Source organism: Scyliorhinus canicula, chromosome 9, assembly GCF_902713615.1.
Source record: "Scyliorhinus canicula chromosome 9, sScyCan1.1, whole genome shotgun sequence".
NCBI classification, from domain to species: Eukaryota; Metazoa; Chordata; class Chondrichthyes; order Carcharhiniformes; family Scyliorhinidae; genus Scyliorhinus; species Scyliorhinus canicula.
In genome coordinates this window covers 39,741,817-39,767,074 of record NC_052154.1, presented here as the reverse complement: position 1 = coordinate 39,767,074, position 25,258 = coordinate 39,741,817, and the positions used below count along the sequence as shown (strand labels likewise).

Here is a 25,258-nt window from a genome sequence, read left to right as displayed (position 1 = left end):
TCACAGTTTATTTTGTCCTTTTGGTTCAGTAAGGCTTTATTGCCTCGGAAGCTGGACCATAGAAATCCCCGCTTAATATCATATTCATGACTTTTGACAGTACAGGGTCTTTTTGCATCCAAATTCTGATTTATTTTGCAGATGGGCAGCATGGTAGCATTGTGGATAGCACAATCGCTTCACAGCACCGGGGTCCCAGGTTCGATTCAGGCTTGGGTCACTGTCTGTGCGGAGTCTTCAAATCCTCCCCGTGTGTGCGTGGGTTTCCTGCGGGTGCTCCGGTTTCCTCCCACAGTCCAAAGATGTGCAGGTTAGGTGAATTGGCCATGATAAATTGCCCTTAGTGTCCAAAATTGCCCTTAGTATTGGGTGGGGTTGCTGGGTTATGGGGATAGGGTGGAGGTGTTGACCTTGGGTAGGGTGCTCTTTCCAAGAGCCGATGCAGACTCGATGGACCAAATGGCCTCCTTCTGCACTGTAAATTCTATGTATACAGGCAGTGTTTCTAAGAAATTTAAAGTCATAATGTCTTCTAGTACTGGTGGGGGTGCTGAACTTACACGTAATGGGAAGTGACATAAAGCATCAATGTAAGCTATCTGGGTCCCAGGTTGATGCTCCAAGGTCTACTTGTGTACTCAGGTTTAACACCCAGCATTGTATCCAGGCAGAGGAAATGGGAGGGATTGCTTCATCTTCCTTGAATAACCCAAATAACGGTTCACTGTTGTGAAATTCCTTCCACATCGGTGGAATTTTTTGGTGCTGAACACGACTGTAAATCTTCTCTTTCAATTTGGGAGTACCCTTTCTGCCTCAGTGAGGGTTCTGGACATGTAAGCAATTGGCCTCTCTGTTCCATCATTCAATCTTTGAGAAAGTGTGGCTCCAATTCCATATGGAGACACGTCGCTGGTAGAGACAAGCACCATTTTTGAGTCAAAATGGACCAGTAGACTACTGGACAGAGGTTATTGCTTCACCTGATTGAAGGTCTCATCCAGAGGTGCCTTCCAAAACCACTTTTGGTGTTTCTTCAGTAAGGTGTGCATAGGTGCTAACAAGGTGGCCAAATTCAGATGAATTTACTGTAATAGCTTATCATATCCAAGAAGGACTCCACCTCGGTAGTATTTTGGGGGCCTGTGTTTCCCTTATGACTTTTCTTCCAAGGTGTGCAGACCTTTGAGTCTACTTTGTAACCCAAATAGGTCATCCAGCTGGCCCAAAATGTACATTTGTCTCTTCTTAAGCCCACACCAGCATTCATGAACCTCTTTAACACTTCCTCCAAGTTGGTGAACTGCTTGTCTCTCGTGGAACTAGTAATTAGCACATCATCTAAATAAATTGCACTCTGGGTAACCCCTATAATGAATTTTCCATTGTGCATTGAAAAATCATACACACCGCCATTACTCCAAATGGTAAACGGGTATATTCGTACATGGCCTTCTGTGTGGTGGTGGTGACATACTCTCGGAATGGTTCATCTAATTCCAGCTGCAAGTAAGCATGACTCATATCTAGTTTAGTAAATGCAAGCCACCAGCTAGTTTAGCATAAAGATCTTGATCTTAGGTATGGGATACAAGGCTAATTTGGCCGTTCAATTTAGTTAGTTTTCAATCCCCACAAATGTGGACTGTCTTGCCCAGTTTGACAAAAGGGACAATAGGTGTAGACCATTCTGCGAACTGCACCGGTTTAAACGCCTTGAAGACCTTGGCATAGGTTCAGCTTCCACCTTTTCCAACATGGAATAAGTGTGAGTTGAGCTGACTGCGGTCAGTAAGCTACCAGGATCATCGTGGTCCCCTTGATTTTAAGGGCCTCTCCCATTTAAGTACCTAGCCTGGTCATAGTGTTCCCCAGCTTCGATAGTTGGACGCAGTCTTGCAAGTAATGGTAGGTTTGTTCCCCTATATTGGACTTCAAAGCCCCTTTGTCCACTTCCATCTTCAGAATACATCAATTTACTAGCAATACCATGGTTCTTGGGGACACTATGCCTATGTCAAGTGGTCTAACATCAACAGTTCTGCTCAGGTGACTAATACTCCCCCAGACTGTGGACAGATGCTGGCCTCAGCCCCCATCCCGGACAGGGCAGGCTCTGCATCCTCTTACATCTATGCCTTAAGTAATATCTTCTACTGAACCTTAAACACATTGCATCTCGGAACCTAAACTTCTCATTGCTGTGATTCCCTCAAATCTGAAACACTCGTTGAAATTTGTTGTTTGATCAAGATAACAGGTTTTACCTCCGTCTCCCTTCCTGTTTGAACAGGCACTCTTGGCCCCGATGCTGCTACTGCTCGTGGTCCCTCTCCCCAACAGGTGGACCTCACCCCCAGGTGCGCTTTTCAATTCTTCACCACTTTTTTCTATACCTACCATGGACAAGGCTATTTCCATTGGCTATTTTTTTAAAGTCTTGTTCTGATTCAGCAAGCAATTTATCTTAAATAGATGCGCTATTTATCCCGCACACCTATCTATCCCTTAACATATCATTCAGAGATGCTTCAAGATTTTGCCAGTTTCCTTACTCTGGCCATGATCTGCAACAGGTTCTCCTGGGGCTCTTCCCATTGAATTAAGTTTGTACCTCTGAGGAACTGTAGAGGATTGTGGATAATAATGATTCATAACTAACTCCACGAGTTTGGTAAATGATTTTGAATGAGGGGCTTCAGGGTAGGTCAAACTTCTTATGACACTGTATGTCTGACTGCCACAAGCGGTGAGCAAAATAATTATTTTTCTCGTCCTCTTCTTTATTTTTGTTCTAAACAAGTAACACATACCTCCTATGTATTGTACCCAATCTTCTTCATTTAAATCAAAAGATTTGAGATTACCAAAAATGGCATGATTCTTTTGAGGTATACTGAAATTGCTTTGAAACAGAATAAAATGTCTTCTTCTCTTGTCTTTGCAATTGGAGCAGCAATTTATTTTCTCTTCGTTCCCAAGGTAGTAACAAAATCTCCGGGCGACCAGCAGTAGATAAAGACAATTATTTATTTACAAGTAGAAAAACTATTTACAAGATACAGCAACAGCAAACCACCCAGCTCCTACAATCTCCTAGTCCAGGCCTTGACTGCAGATATTAAAGTCTACACTCAGCTTTGGTCCTTGCGTGCTCCCACTCCACTGGACGGGGAGTCACATGGCCTCTAAGATTTGTCGAAACCTTGGTAGAGAAGGCCACTTAGTCTGTGAGGCTCCCTGTGACATTGACCATTGTGCACAACTTCTTGATTGCCTTAAACATATCTTTCACTCATTCAAACTGGTGACTTTTGTTCTACTTTCTCAGATGTCTCCTTTCCACGTTGAAATGTGCAGGCTTCTCCAGGCTTTCTTCATACCTCTAACCTTTGACATGAGGGATTAGTCTTGTGGCTGTTCTCTGCACTGCTTCTCACACTTTAATGTTGTTTTTGTTTTACTGTGACCAGAATTAACATAGTATTCGTGGTGTGGTCTGACTAAAGCACAGCACATGGTGATCACATCTACCTCTGACCTAGGTTTATTGTTTTGCCTATGTATTTAAACATTTTTGGCTTTGTTGATTGCTGCTCTAAATTAATTGGATGTATTGAGGATTGAGTTATTGAGATTATTAGTTATCTTTCAACTTCATCCTTAACTATTTTAATACCAGTCTCAGAGTATGAATGTTAATCTTTATATTAAAAGCAACATATTGTGGATGCTGGAAATCTGGAATAAAAACAGATAATGCTGGGAAAATGCAGCAGGTCCAGCAGCATCTGTGAACAGAAAAGCATATGGAAAGACTTGAAAAGTTAACTTGGTTTCTCTATCCATAGATGCTGCCAGACCAGGTGAGTTTTTCTAGCATTTTCTGTTTCTATTACCTTTTATCTTTCCAGGTTCACAATTTTATAGTCTGTTTTAAGTTTCACCTGTCACTGTTCTGCCCACTTACACACTACCCTGCATCTAATTATGAGATTTCTGAGCTGCTTTATTCAATTCTGTTGTTCCTCTGAACCATCTGATCATTTCACCAATTTTCTTAATCAGTCATTGATAAAAATTAAAAGCAATGTTAGTCCCAACACTGATTACTGGGTCGTTGTCCCCCCCCCCCCCCCCCCCCCCACCACTCCCACTGATTAACAATCTGAAAACAACTTCCCTAAACATCAATGTCTATTCACTTTTATCCTTTAAGTGAACGTGTAGTCTTAATCTGGAACTTTAACAAGTGTCCTTTGGAAATCTATGCAAACCACATTCTAGGATTTAGCATAGTCCACTTGATGTCATCACCTCCTCAAAGAAGTCTGGATCTGTCAGACTTTATCATTTCTTTCTGAAACTGTGGTAACTATACAATTTATTAGGGTACTGTTGTACAAGATAATCTTAAAATTTACTCCTAACAAGTGAATCCATTGAAATTTCAGATTAGGAAGAGCTAGTTATTTCAGTAGCCAAGATACTTTGCAGAGTTGTTCTATGACATGTTCAGCAATGAAATAGAACCTTGCTTTAAGGGGTGGTCCAAAGAATCATGCACAAACTATTGTGGGGTATGTGGGAAGGGTGACCAATTCCCAATGTGGTTAGGAGAGCAGACCATCCATCAAATGGAAATCTTTGAGAGGTAAAATTATCTGGAACTCAAGCCATAGACATTCAGGGACTTCACACTTGTCATGCCCACCTGCTTTGCATTTGAGTTAAATTCAGTTTAAATAAATAAAAGATCAACTCTAAATGTGCGTCCCACACAATTGGTGCACTAGGATGTGCCACTGCATTGTAGTATGCTAAGAATAATGATTGCAAAGTGGGCCCCAGAGCCCCACGGCTGCAACAGGTGTGTGCATTCAAAACATTGCAGTACTGCAAATATCTGTATTACAGATTAGTGTATACTGTACCACAGTCTCACTCTTCAGTCTCAGGGCAACCTTTCAATAACTCGTCAAACAACTTACTGTTTCAACTTATCATTTCAATTGAATCCATAAACCTGAAATGGCCTTGAAACCTTCAGAAACAATGCACCAATTCTGTCCTTTCTGAATAAGTAATTGCATGAATTACTTTCCAAGTCAATTCAATTTTACTAGCCTCAGAATAATTTTCTGTCTTAAGTTGTACCTTAACATTTACAAAGTTTATTTCATCAATTCTCCCTATAGATTTAAATAAATTGTGTCACAGCATCTCCAGATATACCCTAATCAAATGCAATAAACATAACTTGCTCCATATTTCTTCATCAAAATTAAGATTTTTAGTCCCAGGAAATTTTCTTAGTTCTTTTTGCATTTTAAAAAATCATGTATATATTTCTGGCCAGAAACCAGGAAGAATTATAAAAGTCTAAGTTTACTGTAAGACATTGAAGGAACTGCGATGTACCTCAGATTTCTGGAGCTAAATGGTCCTTGTTATGCACTCAAAAACTGCATTTGCCTTTTTAAACTGTTGCCTGAGGCTGTCACAATGGTTATTCAGGCGTACATGATGTAGTATATGATGATTTAAGATCAATTTCCAAAAGGTACAAAAGTGCAAAACATTTTTAACAAAAATGTCAGAGTGAGTATAGAATAAAGGACTTCCAGTGGTACACTTTTGAAAGAGAACCTATGATTACGCTAGGAAATACTAAGCTCCGGTTTAAAATGAACACTTAGAATGTTGCTTCTTCTATGTTACAATCTCAGGATTTAAAATTTAGGAATAACCGCTGGCATAATTTTCAATGATGTGGGGATGCCGGCGTCGGACTGGGGTGGGCACAGTACGAAGTCTTACAGCACCAGGTTAAATAATGTCCAACAGGTTTGTTTCGAATCACTAGCTTTCAGAGCGCTGCTCCCCGAAAGCTAGTGATACGGAACAAACCTGTTGGACTTTAACCTGGTGTTATAATTTTCAATGAACCAGATGTTTTACCGGACATTTCTCTAAATTGGAACGGAGCCCCGACAGAGCCTGAAATCGATATTCCAGCTCAATGGAAAGTCGGCATTTATTTATTTTTGAGTTTTCGCTTCCTCAGGCCATATTACTCCTGTGTTCAAATTAATCGCCTGATGTGGGAGGGCATTATGTGTGGCTCAGTTAGGGTAGGAGTCTTACCTCTGGTTTTAATATATTAAATCAAAAAGCACCATTCCGACAGTACTGTGTTTGTAAATGTTACTACCTTAAAACCAACGTCCCCAGCTGTCTATTCGGGAGGCGACAAGTCAGGAAGGGAACATTTGGAGTTCATACCTAAGCCATTTGCTAATATGGAGTGGGACTGGTATTGGAGCAGGATCATCACAACGGCTGGTTCGGGTAAAGGGAGAAGAGGATACAGGGGCAAAAACAGACAATGCTGAACAATCTTAGCAGGAGGATAAAGGAGGTGGATGGGGAGAGGGGACAGGGGGCCGTCCCGGTTCCAGCTCACACGAGGCCCGGCCCGGCAGCCGCGGCCATCGCCCCTCCACCAGCGTCTCGCCCGCCGCCCCCCTGGTTGCCATGGAGAGGCCAAGCGGATCTCCGACCCGGAAGCAGAATCTGGTGGCACGGGTTCCCAAAATGTCGCTTGTGGAGTCGCTGTGGGTGGACATTCCGCTCCCAGTATTTGATTCTCTGTGGTAGAGTTGGGTGTCAAGAGGTTTTGTAGAGTGGGAGCCGCCGGGAGGCTGTTCGTCCAGCTCACCGCGGGCGCTGGAATCGGCTGTCAGCCCGCGCTTTGCGGGTGGGTAACGCTCTTACTGATGAGATGTTCACCCGAGGCCCGGGCCACCCTCCCAGGTGGATCCCCAACGGCACTATTCCGAAAAGGGGCGGCGGCAGCAAGGGACTTTCCCCGCGGAAGGCGCCAATATTTATCCCTAAATCTAACTGATTTTTATTATTATTACTCGTCATAATCACATTCTTGTCTATGGGAGCTTGCTGTGCACAAATTGGCAGCCACAGCTCCGACAATTGCAATAGTGACTACTACAATTGGAACAGGAATATCTGGCCTTGGGTGTGACTGCACAAATAAAGGATGACATTTTTAGGGGTCAACAGCATTTGGCTTCGTCTGATGCTGCCTCGAGCTCACTCCCATCATTATCGGGGCCTTATTTTTGCTGTCAGTGAAGTAGGGTCGCCGCGAATAAAGATCCGAGATTCCTGACAGTAATAAATGTTCGCCTTAATAGTAAATACTTTCCCCTCCTACTATTGTCAGCGCAAACGTGAAAGACATAGTTATCAGTCCACTAGCTTGATTGCAATCGATGCTGAACTGAAATGTTAGATTTTATGTGATGAAATGTATAATTAATATTTCAGGGATCAGTAATCTCCAAGGAGCGGTGCAAGCTAAACCATGACATTTTTGAAACGAAGAAAGACAGCGAAAGGCACCGAAGAAGGACCAAAACAACAGGAAAATGAACAACCCAAAATAAAGCCAACAGCCGGTAGGCTTTTCACATATTAATACAGAAACACCGTTTTCTTATGAATTACTTAGAACCAGGTTTTAGTAACTACCTTTTTGAATGTCAGTTAATAAAGGGAAGACCAATCAGTCACTAATTTGTTTAGAAGACCTCAAGGTGGCGATGTTTCTCTTCCACTCCGATTCATTGACACAGGGAAACTGAATAGAGAATCGAATTCATTAATGTGTTCATGGTTCTTTCGGCGAACAATATTTTAATATAGGTACAAGCGGCGAGGCGTGGTTAGATATAGTTAGGACCAATAAAATACGTCAGATAGATGAATTGAATATGGATGAGTGCCTGGGCAGTAATAACCATAAATAATATGATCAAATTTAAGGTGGGAACAAAAGAGTGAACATTTATTGACAGGATTGGATATTTTTAGAGATACAAGAAATTAAGTGAAATGTAATGGGAAATTGCCACTGTGCTGTAAATAAAAAAGGGACATAAAAATGAGACTTACATTTCTGACTGGTTTTGAATGAAAGACAAGTTAGAAACAAGCTGAAATTGAAGTAATGAGTAATGCAGATGTTGGACATCTGAAATAAAATTTGAACATTCTTGAACCATTTAGCAGGTCTGGCAGCATCTGTGGAGAGAGAAACCGAGTTCATGAACATACATTTTCCAGCCGTTCTCGCCGGCAGGATCTTCTGGACTCACCAATGGTGAACCCATGCCACTCGTTTCCTAGTGGCAGGGGAGGGCACGGGAAGGGGGTGCATAGACAGTGGCAGGACCAGAAGATCCTGCCAGCAACCAATAGTGGACAGCCTCTGCCACCGTGAAACACACATTGGGCGTGCAGAAAATCCCACCCGATGTTTCAGCTTGATGCCCTTTCACAAGACAGTTCAGGTTCTGGTGAAAGATCTGAAATACTAACTAGACTGGATTTTACAGGCAGTGGATGGCGTATTGCTAGGCCACCAACCGACTTAAAACAGACCGCCCACGACATGTTGGCATGGCATACACAAACAGCAGAATGGGACGTCCATCCCTCGGGTTGGCAGGGCAGCTCTAGCAATTCCAGAACTCAGCAGTGGTCACTCCTGGGACTGCAAGCAGTTCCATGATGAAGCAAGCAATAGTGAGATTTTTGGGCGGGGAGGTATCTGGCATCCTCAGGATGGGAGTGGGTTTTCAGAGGCCTGACAGGAGGCATGAAGGGGGGGTATTATATTGTTGGGGGGGGGGGGGGGGGTTGCTGGTGGAGTGCTCCTGGTAGCACACCCTTAAAGATATATCCTCCATGCATTGTCACCTCAGATGATGCAAGATGTACTTCCCATTCAGCCCTTCTGCGCATGCCAACTGCATTATAACATAGTTCGCTTAATATTCAGGTCAATTGGCTTGTTAACAAACCTAGTTGCCCTTTTAATTTTTTTTAAATGGGCTGCTGAGTTCAGCCTGCACCTGCCTACTGTATTATGGGAAACCGGCATGTTGATGCTGGGTTCATGACCTGACGTCATTCCGCCGGATTTTACACATACATGAGATGGCAGCAGTCCAAATTTGCAAACATAAAATCCGGTCTCTGTTACTCTCTCCACAAATGCTTCGAGTAATGGAGTTATAGAGGTTTACAGCATGAAAACAGGCTCTTTGGCCCAACTTGTCCATGCTGCCCAATTTTTACCACTAAACTAGTTCCAATTGCCCCCATTTGGTCCATAACCTTCTATACCCATCTTTCCCATATAACTGTCTAAATGCTTTTTAAAAGACAGAATTGTACCTGCATCTACTTCTGCCTCTGGCAGCTTGATCCAGACACTCACCACTTCAATAAATTTTAACATTTTATTTAAAGTTGAAGAAGCTGACTTACGGTGCTTAAAGGTATGTGAAACTAGGAAACAAGGAAAGATGTTAAGAAAGGAATAAGGAAAGCATACAAGGATTATTAGAATCTCAAAACCTTAAAAAGAATAAAATATTCCACACACATATCAGTTTAAAAAAAAGAGATATTTGCTGGGTCAGATCCCAGGGGGCAAAGGATTGTGAATTAGTAAAGAATTAGCATAAATTGGGGAAGTCTAAAAAAAATTCAAAATTGGGGAAGTCTTGTGTTGTAGAGCATTGCATCCCTGACCCTGAGTCAGTAGCTCTGTGTTTGAATCCCACCCCAGGACTTGGTGGCCAAGGAAGGTACATTCATAATGGGGCCAAACAGATTGATTATCAATCTTTAAATCCTTTCAATGCACGCCAGTGATAAGGTTAGGAGAGATTATTAGTCAACCATGTGATGGAAAGAAAGTTGGAGTGTGTACTATCACTGTCCATGGCTTCAGACTACAATATGGGTGGCATGGTGGCACAGTGGTTAGCACTGCTGCCTCACAGCTCCAGGGACCTGGGTTCAATTCCAGCCTCGGGTGACTGTCTGTCTGGAGTCTACACTTTCCGTGCCTGCATGGGCTTTCTCCAGGGTGCTCCAGTTTCCTCCCACAGTCCAAAAATGTGCAGATTAGGTGGATTGCCCCTTAGTGTCCAAAAGGTTAGGTGGGGTTACTTGGTTACAGGGATAGGGTGGATGCATGAGCTTAAGTAGGGTGCTCTTTCAGTGGTTTGGTGCAGACTCGATGGCCGAATGGCCTCCTTCTGCACTGTAAATTCTATGATTCTATGCGAAAAGTGGATTGCTACAAGATTCCCCCGGTCTGCAATACACCACCACCACCAAGCAGAATATGGCAAGGGTATTTAGCAGAGAGGAATGATGGGATGGTGATAAATCCCTGTCAAATAGAACCCACTGACTTCTCAAATTGCTAGCAAATTTAAATATCACTTTGTCAGCTTTCCTGTGATTGGAAATAAATGAGTAATTATAATCACTGTTTATAACAGCTTTAGTCATTGGACCATAGATAGTATTAGAATGGCACCAATTGTGTTGGAATAGTTGAGGTGAATTCCAAAGATGTACCTGAGGGGCAGTTAGATAAACGGACGAGGAAGAAAATAATGGAAAAATATGCTGGTAAAATGATGTAGGATATGTAACATAAACACTGCCTGAATGACATGATTCTGGGCTGTAAACTCTATGTAAGTGCATGTGCATCTGTGTATTTCTGCATTCATACGCTGACATGCGTATCGAGGTTATTAGACATTCATAGGCATCTTTGTTCTTATGTCCTTTACATGTGAATTAATCCACATAGTCTTGAGCTGCTTTCTAAACCTTTTGCTATTTTATCTACCCTATGCATACTTTAACTGAGACTCAGACATGTGTACTAGGTTATTTCTAAGTGTACATTTTGAAGTGTATTATATTCTCAAATATTGACCAGATAGATTTCCTTGCCTTTATAACCTCCATACCCACTGATTGTGGTTTCTTGTTTTATTTTATTGTTGTCTCAATTGCCACATTTACATTGCAACGCTGCTGCCTATGCCAGCTTTAGCTGTTAATGTCTCCATCTAGATGGAGTACCATCACATAAACCTGCTAGCAAATCTGCTGTTTTTTCAGATCATGGGTATACTGAATATTCAACTGTTCATACAGGCCAACATTGCATTGTCTGTTTTTGGACTGTGTAGACTTTTATCTGACATGGGGAACTTCCACAATTCAAATAAAACTTCAATCAACTGTTTGACAAGTGTGCATGTATCATTTTTCAGAATTCATCTATTGTGACCACAAAGCAAGTTGAACTATTTTAAGTAGAAGTAGTTTTAACAATATAAACGCCAAAGAAGACTTGAGGATGCTCTTATTACTTGCTACTTCCCAACAATTTTACGCAGTTATATGGCATTTAGATATGAGTTGATCGAGTATTCTCATTTCTTGATCATGTTTCTATTTGACATTAATAACCCAGACTTTAATGCAGTTAAGACAATAATTCATTAATCTAATTATTAGCATTTGGCCTGAGATTTCAATTGCAATAAATGTAAAATCCTAGTATAATTCGGATCAGCTTTGTTTAACATTCCATGTAATTTCTATTCTTACAATAATGCAACAAAAATACTGAACTGAGTGTTCTAACAAGTAGCTTATTGAACATAATTGTTTTATTTTTCTGTAATTTAGTATGTAATTCCATAGGTCCAGTGGCATTGAAGCATATAACCTTTCTCGTCGGTGGACTTATGGCAATTTTCTTTGGACTTCTCACCTCAGTTTATGTTGCAACTTTGCACGAAAATGATTTGTGGTTTTCTACTATCCAGGTAAGAGGGCCAAATCAATAAATAATACACACTGAATGAGTGAAGGCATATTATCTGTTGTTTTGATTTTGAACTTTTTCTCCCTGATTTATACAATGGTTAGTTATTTGGTTTAACCTTTAGCCTTGGATATTCTATAAACTGAAAATTGTCTGTAAATAATGAATAAAATTATATGCCTAATACTGTATTGAGCTTGTTACCTCGCTGATGGGTCCAGGGGGTCATGTAATATGAATTAATCCAAACCCAACATTGATACAGGTTAACCATGCCATACCACAAAGGAACAAAAACACACATGGTAGACTTTCTTATTTTCTTTAGTTTTTTTTTCCCAAAATTATTTTTTGCCATTTTCTTTGATTTGTCTTTTACTCTTGCACAGCCAAAATTTGATTTAGACTCCCCACTCTGCCTATGTGAATTGCGGATTTATTAATATTAATTGTATGCAGGTGGTAGGCATAAACTTGGAATTCACTTGTGCCCCTATGGACACAGACTAAAATTGTGGCTGTTGGGTTAGGAGATGTATACTTGAACTGTAAATAAGTATAAAGGTGTATAAAGATTGGCTCCAGCTCTATCCTTCACCTGGCTTCTGGAGTTGAACTTGGTGGCATTGAATAGTTGCCTAAAGGTGAAGATTAGAACCCAAGATAAAAGCAGACAGTAACTACATTCTAGTAGCCATTGTGGAAAATGGCAGAAAGCAACTGTAAATTGTTGCACTATGAATATTGTTTAATGTTCTCAGTCTGAACAATATGACCAATAGAAGACTGAAGTGAATGTGTGGAGACAGGTTATGTCCCTATCAAGAAGGAAACAAGGTATGGTGCTGGTAATGCCACTTCCCTTATAGAAAAAGCCGACAAAGTAAAGTATTTTGTGAGCCAATTGCCCATCATTTGGCTAGAAGATTTGGGTCTTCTATTAGCGTTCCTCGAGGAGAGTCACAAGAACGATGATCTGTTATATGACTATGAGGCGTGATTAACCTTTGATAGATTTCAGGAAAACAGATGGTCAATGCATGGAGGAAGATGAGAAAACTGGGCGTTAGTGTGAATAAACTTTTCTTTAAGAGGGTTGTGAATCTTTGGAACTCTCTTCCTCAGAGAACGGTGGAGGCAGGATCAATGCATTTTTTTAAGGCAGAGGTAGATAGATTCTTGACTAACAAGGGAGTCAAAGGTTATCGGGGGTAGTCGGAATGTGGAGTTGAGGCCACAATCGGACCAGCCATGATCTTATTGAATGGTGAAGCAGATTTAAGAGTATGAATAACCTACTCCTTCTAATTGTTTCTTTGTATGTATCTTCATATATCATGGACGTGTATAACCGATTGACAAAATTCAATTTGGAAATCCTTAGATCAGTACCAATGTTTAAATTGCTGAGTTATGCTAAAGTGTTTCATGGTCTGGCTCCTGGTTCTAACTGGTGTTTGATTCTCCAAGAGGGAGACCTTTTTGGATCAGATTTCTACTGCTTTGAAAGAATTCCTACAGAAGCTGTCATTTTCTTCAGTCTTCATGGAATAAATGGGACATTCCATCATGACACAAAGAATAGAAACCTGAATGAATGTCACATTTCAAACTGGTCCAGATACTTGGTGCACACAACAATACAATGGAAGAGTTAAAGACAGATCAAATGAGGATGAAAGCATCTTTAGTAGATCTGGCTATTACAGCAGAAGACAAAATTGGAACAACAATAATAGGCAAACTAATCCCTGGAATACCCAAGGAACAATGAACAGATACTTTAGGTGTGTTTCAAAGCATCATTATGCAATGAACTTCCTAAAGTGGAGAGGCAGGGCCCTCAAAATGACCCCTGACAGAATGAGGATAAAATAATGATGAATCCAAACAAATTATACTGGGCACAAGTAGCTCCAGTCCTGTGTTGAATGTGTTTGACATGGCTCATTTAACTGTGCTGAGCTGAATAGTGCATGTATTTTGAATAGATTGATTAAAATGTTATCTGATACGGTTCGTTCCTCATAATTAAGCAGAATTAAAGACAACATCTTGGACTTTTATCAACTGTTAGAAATAAACAGACACCTTGTATGTCAACTGCTTATGCGTTTTGGGATGTTTTGTAAATTAGTAGCTGGTTGGTGGTATTTGTGTGGTGATGTGACACTGGACAGAGGTATCACATTCAAAGTCCAATTGTTCAGACTGGGTACTCGGGTGATATAAATTCTAGGGAGGTCTAGTGAATGGTGGAATGCGACAGTTGTGGGGTATGTAGATAAAGCTACTGGCAAGTTTAAATATTGGTTTAATGTTCAGCACAATGACAAAGTCATGGACTAGCAGAATGGGGTGAAAGAATGGTGAATAAAAATGTTTATTGCAAGCACCGACAATGGGTCTGGAAGTAATTCTTGCATCAGAAAACAATCACATATCAAAGAAAGGTTGAATAATTGTGCAGGACGACAATATCAACTCGAACCAAAATGTATGTAGAGGCCAGAGCTTGAGTAGATTACACAAAGAAACAATCTCACAACAGAACTAGGAGGGAAGACCATATAATCATGAAGTTTTGGTGACTGCCAATAAACATGAAGATAAATAAATAAGAGAAGAAAAGCAAGGGGACTTTGGTAGTTGGAGTTTTGTATTCTGAGATACTAGATAAGGGGTGTCAACTGTGTCACATTGTTGGATTTGTACTGAAAAGGTCCCTATAATGGAGGCTAAGATGATACGAATGTTAGAAGCAACTCTCTCATTCTGAAAAGGTAATATTAAATATCTCTTTTTAGTTCTTTTGGTGACATTCATGGGAGGGTAGATCAATCAACAGTTGAGTTTCTGTAAGGCAGTACATTTCAGAGAGAAATGTTTCTGAAGCTGCCTAAGGAGGTAGCAGATACAGAAAGAAAACTATGTAATGGGTCTATGCTTCTCGGGTGTGGCTTTTTCTGTTGAGATCTGTTTTACCAAAAGTAGATTGTGCAATGTTTTGTTGGTGTCATAAAGAAAAGTATAACAAAACCTCAGGGGGGAACAAAATTGCAGGGGAGAGGGGATAGGGCTCTAGACTAGCTTCAACAGGCCACTTATGGAAACGTGGAACAAGATGACACCGCAAGCAGCCACTTCAGAGGGTCCCAATACAAAGGGAACCCCGGAGTGCAAGGGGCTCACTCACATGGCATACACACAGTTGGTGGCCATGTTGGGTGGCCCCTGGCAGGGGCCTAGCCTCATGGTGAGTACGGTGACTACGGCCATTTTGGATGACTCCTTAACAAAGGGAAACCCTGAAGTGTAGGGGCGCATCCACAAAGTAAGTATGGTTGATCCTGCAGGACAGAGGGGACAAAAAACCTCCATCAGAATAGTCTCCTGGAATGTCAAGGGACTTAACAGCCCAGTGAAAAGATCTAGAGTCTTCACCCACCTTAAAAGTATGAAAGCCAACATCGTCTTTCTCGAAGAGACGCACATGAAGGAGACGGATCGATTGTGGATAAGAAAGAGATAGTTGGGACAGACCTACCATTCATGTTATGGGACTAGAGCTAGGGATGTAGCCATACTACTGAGCAAGAGGATGGCATTTAAAGCGACAAAGATGGTTACGGACTCGGGGGATGGGGTGTGGGGGTGGTGGGGATGGTACGTCATGGTCAGCGGTGTCCTGAACGGCGCACTGGTGGTCCTAGTTAATGTGTACGCGCCCAACCCAGACAACACGGAATATGTAAAGAAGTCAATGACGGAAATCACCAACATAGATACGCACCGACTGATCATGGAGAGGGCCTTTTAACTGTGTACAGGACCCACTGATGGGCAGGTTAAACTGGGGAAAATGGCAAACATGGCTCGAGAGCTAGGGACATTTATGGAGCAGATGGGGGCGGTGGTCCAATGGAGGTTCATGCACCTGGGTGAGAAGGAGTTCTCGTTTTTTTCACAAATGTCTATTCCTGTGTATCGACTTCTTTGTAAAATAATAATCTTTATTGTCACAAGTAGACTTACATTAACACTGCAAAGAAGTTAGTATGAAATGTCCCGAGTCGCCACATTCCGGCGACTGTTTGGGTACACGGGGAGAATTCAGAATGTCCATATTACCTAACCGCGCGTCTTTCGGGACTTGTGAGAGGAAACCGGAGCACCCTGAGGAAACCCACCCATACCTTTGTGGCCTTGTTCTTGGCCACCTGATGTCTATTACGGCTGATCCCAACTCCCACCCTCCTCTCTCTCCCTGCCCATCTCCTTTCCTCCCTCTTCCTGTTCCCTAGTGTCTTGTTGTCCATGTGCCCCCCCCCTCCCGTCGTTCTATTGGCTGTTGGCTTCAAACAGGTCCTGGAACAAGTAGGTGAATGGTTTCCATGTCTTGTGGAAGCCCTCCTCTGACCTTCCGATGAAGAATTTGATTTCCTCTAGGTGGAGAACTTCCGACAGTCTGCAGCTTTGGGTCGTACTGCTGATCGTCAGCCAAGCAGGATTCTTCAGCAGGCAATCAGGGAAGCAAAAGAAGGGGCGTCAGTCCCCTTCTCTATAAATAGTTCTGGCTGGTCTGATACCTTGAAGACTTGCCACTTTCGGGCCTGGCTCTACCCTCACCCCCACAACCTTGGACATTGCTTCAAAGAAGGCTGCCCAGAACTCAACAAATCTGGGGCATAGCCAGAGCATGTACGTGTGGTTGGTCGGGCCCAAACTTTCCCACAGGACCATGATCCTCTCCATACTGTCCAGTGGGTCCAACACATACAATAATAGGTCGTCCGCATAGCGACAGCTGATGCTACCTTCATCTCCTCATAATCCCTCGCCACTCTGTCGACCCTCTAAGAGCCATTGCCAGAGGCTCTATCGTTAGCGCAAACAGCGACAGCGGGCACCGCTGCCTAGTTCCTCTGTGCAATTCAAAGTTTTATGAGCCCATATCGTTGGTCCTTACACTCGCCACTGGTGCCAAACGGGCGCACCCATGCCACAAATTTCGGCCCGACCCGAATCTTCCCAGGACCTCAAACAGGTACCACCACTCCACCTAGTCAAATGCCTTCTCCGTATGCATGGACATCACTATCCCCGATACCTGGGCTCTCGACAGGGTCATGATCACGTTTAACAGCCTCCTTCTGTTACTAGAAAGTTGCCCGCCCTTTACGAAACCTGTTTGATCCTCCGCAACTACACCCGGGACACAACCTTCCAACCATCCCGCCACCAACATAGCCGGCACTTTCACATCCGTATTTAACAGCGATTATGGGCCTATACGGCTCACATTCCAACGGGTCGTTCCCCTCCTTTGGTATCAATGTGATCGTTGCTTGTGGCATCGTCTCCAGCAGCTCCCCCTTCTCCAGCGCCTCATTAAACATCCCCAAGAGATGTGGTGCTAGGTTTGTCTCAAACGCCTTATAGAATTCCGCCGGGTAAACATTGGGCCCCGGGGCCTTCCCCGACTTCATACCCCTTGTTATGGGCCAGGATTTAAAGAACCCCAAAGTGTATCATGGAGTTCACCTGACCCACAACTTTTACTAGATTGTGGTATGAGGAACACATGGCCCACTCTACAGGTATGGTACAGCAGAAATGGAAAAGTATTTTTTAAAGCGAAACAGTGTTTATTCTGAACTCAAGTCATCCTTTTTAAAACATAAAGTGAACATCTTAGCAAACATTAATTCAAATACAACCCCCAAAGAATACAACACTAAGTAATCCTTTAAGCTTTCCTTTTAACATCCATAAGACTTAAAACATCTTTTACCAGAAGCACATCAGGTTAAAGTCACTACTGTTATTTGTTTTAAATCACCAGGATCTATTTACAGTCTTTAGATTACAGAGAGAGACTGTAATACATCTTCTGGCTGTGACTGCAGCTATCCAGCTCTGAAAACGAACTAAAACACACCCTGCAGCAAACAGCCTAAAACAAAAGAAAAAAGCTGACAGACAGCCCAGCTCCACCCACTCTCTGACATCACTGCAGTAAGAAATATCCGTTTCTTAAAGGTATTCTCACATGACACCCTTATACTGTCCAATATCTCCCTCAGCCTCAAGGGCTCCTCTAGCGCCTGCCTCATCTCTTCCTCCAACTGTGGAATTCCTACTTGGCGGATGCCCTTGAGTACTCCCTACCCACTTCAACTATCTCGTTCATTAACCGATCATATTCCGCTCTCCTTTTCCTACCCGCATGTGCCTTAAACGAGATGATCTCCCCTCGGACCAACGCTTTTCGTGCCGCCGACACCGTACCATTTTGGTTAAATTATACATAATCTTTAATCATAGCCGCACTTTATCACAAAACCCTTTATCTGCCAAAAACCCTGAACCAAGCCTCCACCCCAGCCTCTGCTCCCGTCCTGATCTAAGCCGTACCTCCAGCCAGTGGGGCACATGATCCGAGATTACTATCCCCACGTACTCTGCCCCCTCCACCCCAACCAAAACCTCCCGATTCACCACAAAAAAGTTGGTTCTTGAATGCGCCCTATAAGCATGAGAGAAAAAGGAATACTCCCTCCCCCCAGGTTCTTGAAGCACCACGGATCCACTGTACCCATCTTTTCCCAGCCTTTGTCATTCATATCCTACCCATTGATCTGGGGCTCGATCTATCTACCCTCGGCTCGAGGACATAATTGAAATTTCCTCCCATAATCAACTGGGGTGTGGCCAAGTCCAGGATCGCTGCCAGCAACCACTTCATAAAACCTACATCGTCCCAATACACATTCACCAATACCACCAGCGTCCCCTCTAATACCCCACTTACCATCACATATCTGCCACCCAGGCCCCTCACATCCTTCAAGCTCACAAATCCCATTTTCTTGCTCATCAAAATGGCCATGCCCGCAAATTTGAATCAAACCCCGAGTGGAAAACCTGTCCCACCCATCCCTTCCTTAGCCTAACCTGGTCCTTCACGCAAAGGTGCGTCTCCTTCAGAAAGACCACCTCCGCTTTTAAATTCCTGAGGTGCGCAAAGACCCAACAGCCTTTTCCCTCAAAACATCCTTCTCATGCCCAGTGTTCTCTGACATTGGGATTGTAGGAAGCAATACAGGAGATCCTTTAGTTATTATTAAAATTCAAGGTCTGTTGCAGGAAGTTGATCAAATGTGCCACAGGATGGCAACAAAATGATCATATTTTCATTATGCCCAAAATACATATTTGGGGCGAGATTCTCCGTTTCTGAGACTAAGTGTTGGCGCCGACGCAAAATTTGTGGACATTCACGACAGCAAAACTGGCTGGACCAATTCAACGACTGTGGAAGGGCTAGCACCGGCGCCACATGGAACACAATCAATTCCAATGAAAAACGGTACGAGATTCACCTGGTCTGTAATTGTCACTTGGGAGGCTGAGGAGCTGCAGCCGCATATACACATTACAATCCTTACACACACACCATCCCAGCCAACAAGATGGCATTGGTTGTGTTGAAGCGCACCTATACAGCTGATGGGTCGGCTGGGGCCAGAGGGCACCTAGTGGGATGGCCTGGGGGAGACACCTATACGACCCCTGGCCCTAAGTTCACAATAGGCTGTCAGCAGCATGTGCAGCTGCATGGCTGCTTTTCCGGCTGTTTATACATTTTACAGCTTAGGGGTGGTCCCCTTAAATGCCTAGATACACCTATGATTTGGCAAGGATCCAGAACATTTACATATATGGAATTATTCTTCGAGGTCGGGAGGTTATTTTTGACATAATCATTAGCACAAGTCACTATTAATGCTGTTAAAAAGGTTTTTCTTATCCCATGGCCATCTGGCCCAACTCACTCCAAAGCCCATTCCTTTTACATTTCAATGTTTATTTGTTTCAACTGGTCAAACAAGCTTAATTGCGCTATCTCCGCAATAAAGTAACGCTTCCCATTCATTCCATTCTTTGACTTTTTGACCTCTCTGCTTTCACAGATGCGGGTCCGAACATTAAATGGTACTAAAGCCGCACTCCCCTTTTTCCATCCCATGACCTTCTGACATCTCTGCTTTCACAGATGCCGGTCAGAACACGCTCCCTTTATTTCATCCCTTGACCTGTTGACATCTCTTTCACAGAGCTTTTCAGAACTGTTATATTAACCCTATCAGCGAAGTTCCAAATGAAATCCACTTCTACAGCTGCGGCAATGGTGTTCTGTATCCGTCCGCCCTGACCCCACAGCCCACCTCCTGGCCAACTGCCGCTACTCTCCCCGGCACTGGCAGGAGCCCCTCGCCAGTGGCACATTTGCCAGCAAACCATGGCAATGTTGGACAGTGTCTGTACCCCCTCTCCCTCAGCAGCGACGACATTGGTGTCGCGATTTTTAAAAGCACAGGTGAACCACGCTGTCAGGAACTCAGCCCATCAGAGGTGGAGCATGGCAGAGGCCCCGGAGAATACCTCAATCCTGCTAATTATATGCAAACTGTGTCTACCGTACGTGCGTTCCGGACCGCTATGACACCGCCGTCGAAGTGATGAAGAATAGCGATTTGGCCCGCCACGATTTTAGTGTCAGAATGTATTCTCCGCCCAAACATGTTTCATGATTTCGGCATCAGCCAACGGAGACTCCAGCCTTTGGCGTTTAATACCTTTTTTGTTGCATTTGGTTTTGTATTCCTTACCTAGTTCCTTGTCTTTCCTCTTATCCTTATCTGCTCCCTTTCTTTTCTCTTTCGGCCATTCTCGTCCTTTCCCTTCTCTTTTCCTCCGCTTTATTTTTTCTGACCCCCAATTCCCCTGTCCAGAATGTTGCTAAAACAAATTTGTTGAGGTTTAACAAGTTGCAGGAGCTTTATTAAGATTTGAATATGCATCCGGCAAAATTTTAAGTGTCACGACCCCCTGGGCTAGTGTGCGGTCAATTCCACCCCACTTGACCCGGAGTCACAACACAATTGAAATTAACAAATAATTCTTAGAAAAACACCCAAAGTCTTTGGCCCTTGGCTGCACAGTAAAGATCATGATTATAAAATCCCTAGAGTGCAGAAAGAGGCCATTCAGCACATTGAGTCCACACCTACCCTCTGAAAGAACACCCAACCGAGGCCCACTCCCCGCTCTATCCCCATAACCCCACCCAACCTACACATCCTTGGACACTAGCATGGCCAATCCACCTAACCTGGACTTCTTTGGACTGTGGGAAGAAACCGGAGAACCCGGAGGCAACCCACACACACACTGGGAGAAAGTGCAAACTCCACACAGTCACCCGAGGTCGGTATTGAACCTGGGTTCCTGGTGCTGTGAGACAGCAGTGCGTTTGTTTAATTTTTCCAATTAAGGGGCAATTTAGCATGGCCAATCCACCTACATTGCACACCTTTGGGCTGTGGGGGTGAGACCCAAGCAGACACTGGGAGAGTGTGCAAACACCCACATGGACATCCGGGGCCAGTGAGATAGCCGTGCTAACTACTGTGCCGCCTGGCGATGAAAGTAAAAGGATAAGAGTCTTTGCTTCAGATGGTTGTCTTCTAACACAGCTTCCTTCAGTCTCTGCTTTCACTTCGAGATTTCTGCTTTCAATCTGTAATGGTTTTCACTTGTAGATTCATCCAAGTTCTCTGTGGGCTCAGAAATACAGCAACTATACAGCTTTTTTGGAGAGAGACTCACAGCTTTTTATTTGAGCATCCAGGACCCAACTGTCTTTTCCTTGGTTCTCTGAAAATCATCCCACATGGATAGGACCCAATCACTACCTGTTGCCGGCAGAATAAAGCCTTTTGGCCAATTCATTGGCCATGAACCAACCAATCTAAACATGTACCTCCAATCTCTCAGCTGCCAAAAGGTCTGAGTTCTGCTGTTCGAGAGCTAGCACAGTGTACTATTTTATAACTTTTCAGTTCCTCACTTCTGTTCGACTTAAAGGCATATATGTACATTAAATATCCATGGATCAAAAATGATAATGGCAAAATAAAATAAATGGGAAATAAGTGAATCAACAGGCCCTTGCAAAAGATAGAACGGTTGATTTCAAGCAAAAACAAAGCTATTCAGTCATTTAAAAGGCATAAATTCTACAGATAGTTACTGGTCCACTTCTGAGGCCCCCCCCCCCCCACCATTGCGGATGCAATCTTAAGCCAATTTAACTCCCATATACCATGCCAAGAACGAGCTGAGTGCACTGGAGACAGCAACGGCTATGGGCCCAACAACATCTTGGCTATAGTGATCCAAATTAACCGTGCTTCTATCCAAGCCTCCCAGAACATGGAGGGTGAGATCTACTGTTCTGGTTGCAGGTTGCATAACCGTCGATGGCTTGGGATATCTTTGTACAGAATTCCTTATCGGCGAGGAAATCTGCATCCAGCCTCCTTGGGGGCATTGGGCCCAGCCCTTCTACAACCTCACATCCATTTAATGTGGCGCATGGTGGAGATTACAATCGTGGAGTATTCCGTCTTTGTTACCCCAGGAGGCACCCTTTTCCCCAGGACAAAAAAGTCTAAATGTGAGTAGGCCTTGTGCATGTGGGAGAAGAATTATTTTTCTCTTGGGTGATTGAACCTCCACGGATCTACCCCCCGTCCCTCCCTGCCTGCTTCAAAGCATCCAATTCTCGTGACACGGTTCCTGTCCTGGGGTTGGATCTGTCCACTGTTGGGTCCTTTATGCAGTTAAAGTCCTCCCATGTTAAGTCGGTGGGTGTCGAGGTCCGGGATTTTGTCCATTGTTTTCTTGACGAATTCTGCGCCGTCCCAGTTCGGGGATTATATATTTACCAACACTACTGGAGCCCTTCCACCTTCTGTGGGGTCAGCTGCCCTCACCCTGTGGACCTGGCTTGCCCTTGCTCATGGGTCATTCAAAATGGCCGCCGACTATGTCTTCATTTTTGCCATCTCCACGTGTTGTCTGATGTGACCAACGCCCCCCCCCCCCCCCCCCCCTTTGGATTTATTCCCTTCTCTACCTCCCATGACCCCCCCCCCCCGCCCTTTCACGCGTTGTTTCCCCTTAAGTTCTGTTTTTTCCCCTTTCCTCTGCCAGACTCCACTAATAGTCGGATTCCCCCATCTACCTCTTCTTCCCCCTTCCTCCGCGCCTCTGCGGTCGCCTTGCTACTCTTGAATTCTTGCAACCAGTGTTCTGGCCATTTATCTTTATCGGTGGTTGCCCAGTCCATGTTTCTGGACAAACCAAGTAGTGTTCTTAGAATCATAGAATCTACAGTGCAGAAGGAGGCCATTCAGCCCTTCAGATCTGCACCGACCCCTGGAAAGAGAACCCTACCTAAGCTGACACCTCCTATCTCCGTAACCCAGTAACCCCACCACTTTTTGAACGCTAAGGGCAATTTACCATGGCCAACCCACCTAACCTGCACATCTTTGGACTGTGGGAGGAAACCGGAGCACCCGAAGGATACCCACACGGACACGGAGAACGTGCAGACTCCGCACAGACAGTGACCCAAGGTGGAGATCGAACCTGGGACCTTGGAGCTGTGAAGCAACTGTGCCAACCACTGTGCTACCGTTCCACCCATTCCTTATCCTGGTATGTGACCCATAGTTTGGCAGGGTAGAGCATGCCGCGATCCCGTCCCCTTAGCCCGTGGTGGCTTTTACGAGGTCCCATGTTGTAGTTACGTGGGCTTCTAGCGACTGTTCTATATTGTCCATTCCCTCCCTAATGGGGGCTATCGTGGCCTCCACTGCCGCCTCGACAACTGCCAGGAGGTCTTTTTCATCTCCTCCCGATGTCTTTGGAGCTCAGAGGTGATGAAGTACATCAGTTAGTCCACCAGTGCCTGGGTCTGCGCTGGGGGCTCAACGGGGCCAACCCTCACCTGCACGTGCAGTTCCCTGCTCCGAGGCGGAGGTTGAACTCCCCTTGTATTTACTGGATTTTCAGCTGAGTGGCTGATTCTCTCCCATCCTGCTTGGCAATGCAGTCGACGGGAGGGTTAGTCTGGGGAATTATGAGTACTTTTGGTGCTCTTTTGTTCAGGTTAAAGGCTTTAGTCAACATTCTTAGACGAGAGCCACCTTTCATGCAACCGCTCAGCTCGTGGCCGCTATTGGAAGTCCTGCAGTGCTGTATTATGTTACATTTCAAACTTTCTTTAAACTCGACAGCACAGTATGCCCTACTTGCCGCATGTTTATATAAATTTTTATTTTCTTGCTTTCTCTAATCACAGTGTTTGTATATTGTGCATAAGTGTCCAATCTTATTGCTGTAACAAATTTAATTCAATCTGTGTAGTGAGCAACCATGATAATTTTCAGTTGAGTGGGGAACCAAACAGAAAGAAACCTGAATTTTATATTTATTTATTAATGCTAATTTGGCATAAGATTAAATTTTCCAATTCTTAAAAGCACCTTTTGCAATATTTCTGCTAAAAATCCCTTGAGAATAATTTTTAAGATGGGGTTTATCGGCATGGCACATGCTATTGGTTACTTACTAGAATTTTTGGAAATTTATATGGAACAAAGGCAGCTGTTGCAAAGCTCTTTTTAGTGGTTGCCTTCTCTGATACATGTTGCGTACCTTGCAGTTTGGCACATTTTTGGTTGGGTACAGCTGTTACTTAGTTTAAACACACATCTCTGATATCCCTAAGCCTTTGCACAAACATTTTAGTATCCAGGGTGGGCCCAATCTAGCTACATCCCGGATAAAAATGTTAGTCACTGTAACTAAGGAACTAGTGCAAAATCGAAAATGTCTGAGTAAAAAGCAGTTGAGAAATGGGCATGATGATAAAATTTGTTCTTTCATTGGTCCTTGCTGTTTATCTTGGAGTACACAGGATTACGCTCCTAGAAGCTTGGTTGAAATAATTTCACCCCTTTCCTTTTGCTACAGACATTGTATGCTGCTCTGTCTGGATCTTTGAATGACAGCATTGTGTAATGCCTGGCCTGTTTTTACTGAGCCAATGGCAGGTGACCATTTCAAACATTTGCAACGTCCTTTTACGACTGTGATTTGACATTTCCATCCAGGATGTAGCCAGGCTGGATCTACCACAGATTATACTAATATATTTGTGCAGTCATGGAGTTAATTATTTAAGCTAAGTAACAGCTGTATCCAACCAAAAATACTGGATCTGGAGTAAATTGGTGTTTTAGAGTGTGATTGTTGGCTGCTATACAGCATGAGTTGGGAGAGATGAACAGTGAAGGCAGCTGAGTGAGTACAGATTCCCTGTACTAGAATTTGAGCACTGTAGCATCGCTGATTTATAATTACTTTTAAGTTTAAGACCATTTTGTGCAGCAGAAAATTGAAGCTAGTGTTTAGAATTATATCTCATTTAACATAGTAAGCTACAGGAGCAATTATCTAACCACGTTTGACATGAGCCACCAATATTAGGACAGGCGACTAAAAATTTGGCAAATGAAGTGGGTGTTGAGGAGCTCCTTAAGGAGGAGAAAAAGATGAAGAGGTTTTGTGAGGGAATTCTGGAGTTGGGGTCCAAGCAGC

The 25,258-nt window shown here is 43.5% G+C and overlaps 2 protein-coding genes across 17 annotated transcripts in view; one reads left to right on the top strand and one right to left on the bottom strand.

Moving 5' to 3' along the window:
- The window catches only part of LOC119971263, a 141,695-nt gene extending 135,201 nt beyond the window's left edge, over positions 1-6,494 (bottom strand). For 4 of the 9 annotated variants that reach the window (XM_038806582.1, XM_038806581.1, XM_038806574.1 and 1 more), the window contains exon 1: positions 6,215-6,494. Coding sequence is in view for 1 of the 9 variants with exons in the window: in XM_038806580.1 (XP_038662508.1) it covers positions 6,286-6,334 (49 nt within the window). In the remaining 8 variants the exon portion in view is untranslated. Of the gene's footprint in view, positions 1-5,421; positions 5,482-6,214 lie in introns of those variants that run through there. The other 5 variants (XM_038806575.1, XM_038806580.1, XM_038806579.1 and 2 more) reach the window with 5 other exon arrangements.
- Positions 6,495-6,528: 34 nt separating this feature from the next.
- dpy19l3 (dpy-19 like C-mannosyltransferase 3) overlaps positions 6,529-25,258 on the top strand; it is a 117,944-nt gene continuing 99,214 nt past the window's right edge. Inside the window, exons 1-3 of one of the 8 annotated variants that reach the window (XM_038806570.1) lie at positions 6,529-6,617; positions 7,351-7,481; positions 11,614-11,738. In XM_038806570.1, coding sequence (XP_038662498.1) covers positions 7,388-7,481; positions 11,614-11,738 — 219 coding nt within the window. In that variant the 5' untranslated portion in view covers positions 6,529-6,617; positions 7,351-7,387. Of the gene's footprint in view, positions 6,761-7,350; positions 7,482-11,598; positions 11,739-25,258 lie in introns of all 8 variants that reach the window. The other 7 variants (XM_038806565.1, XM_038806566.1, XM_038806571.1 and 4 more) reach the window with 7 other exon arrangements.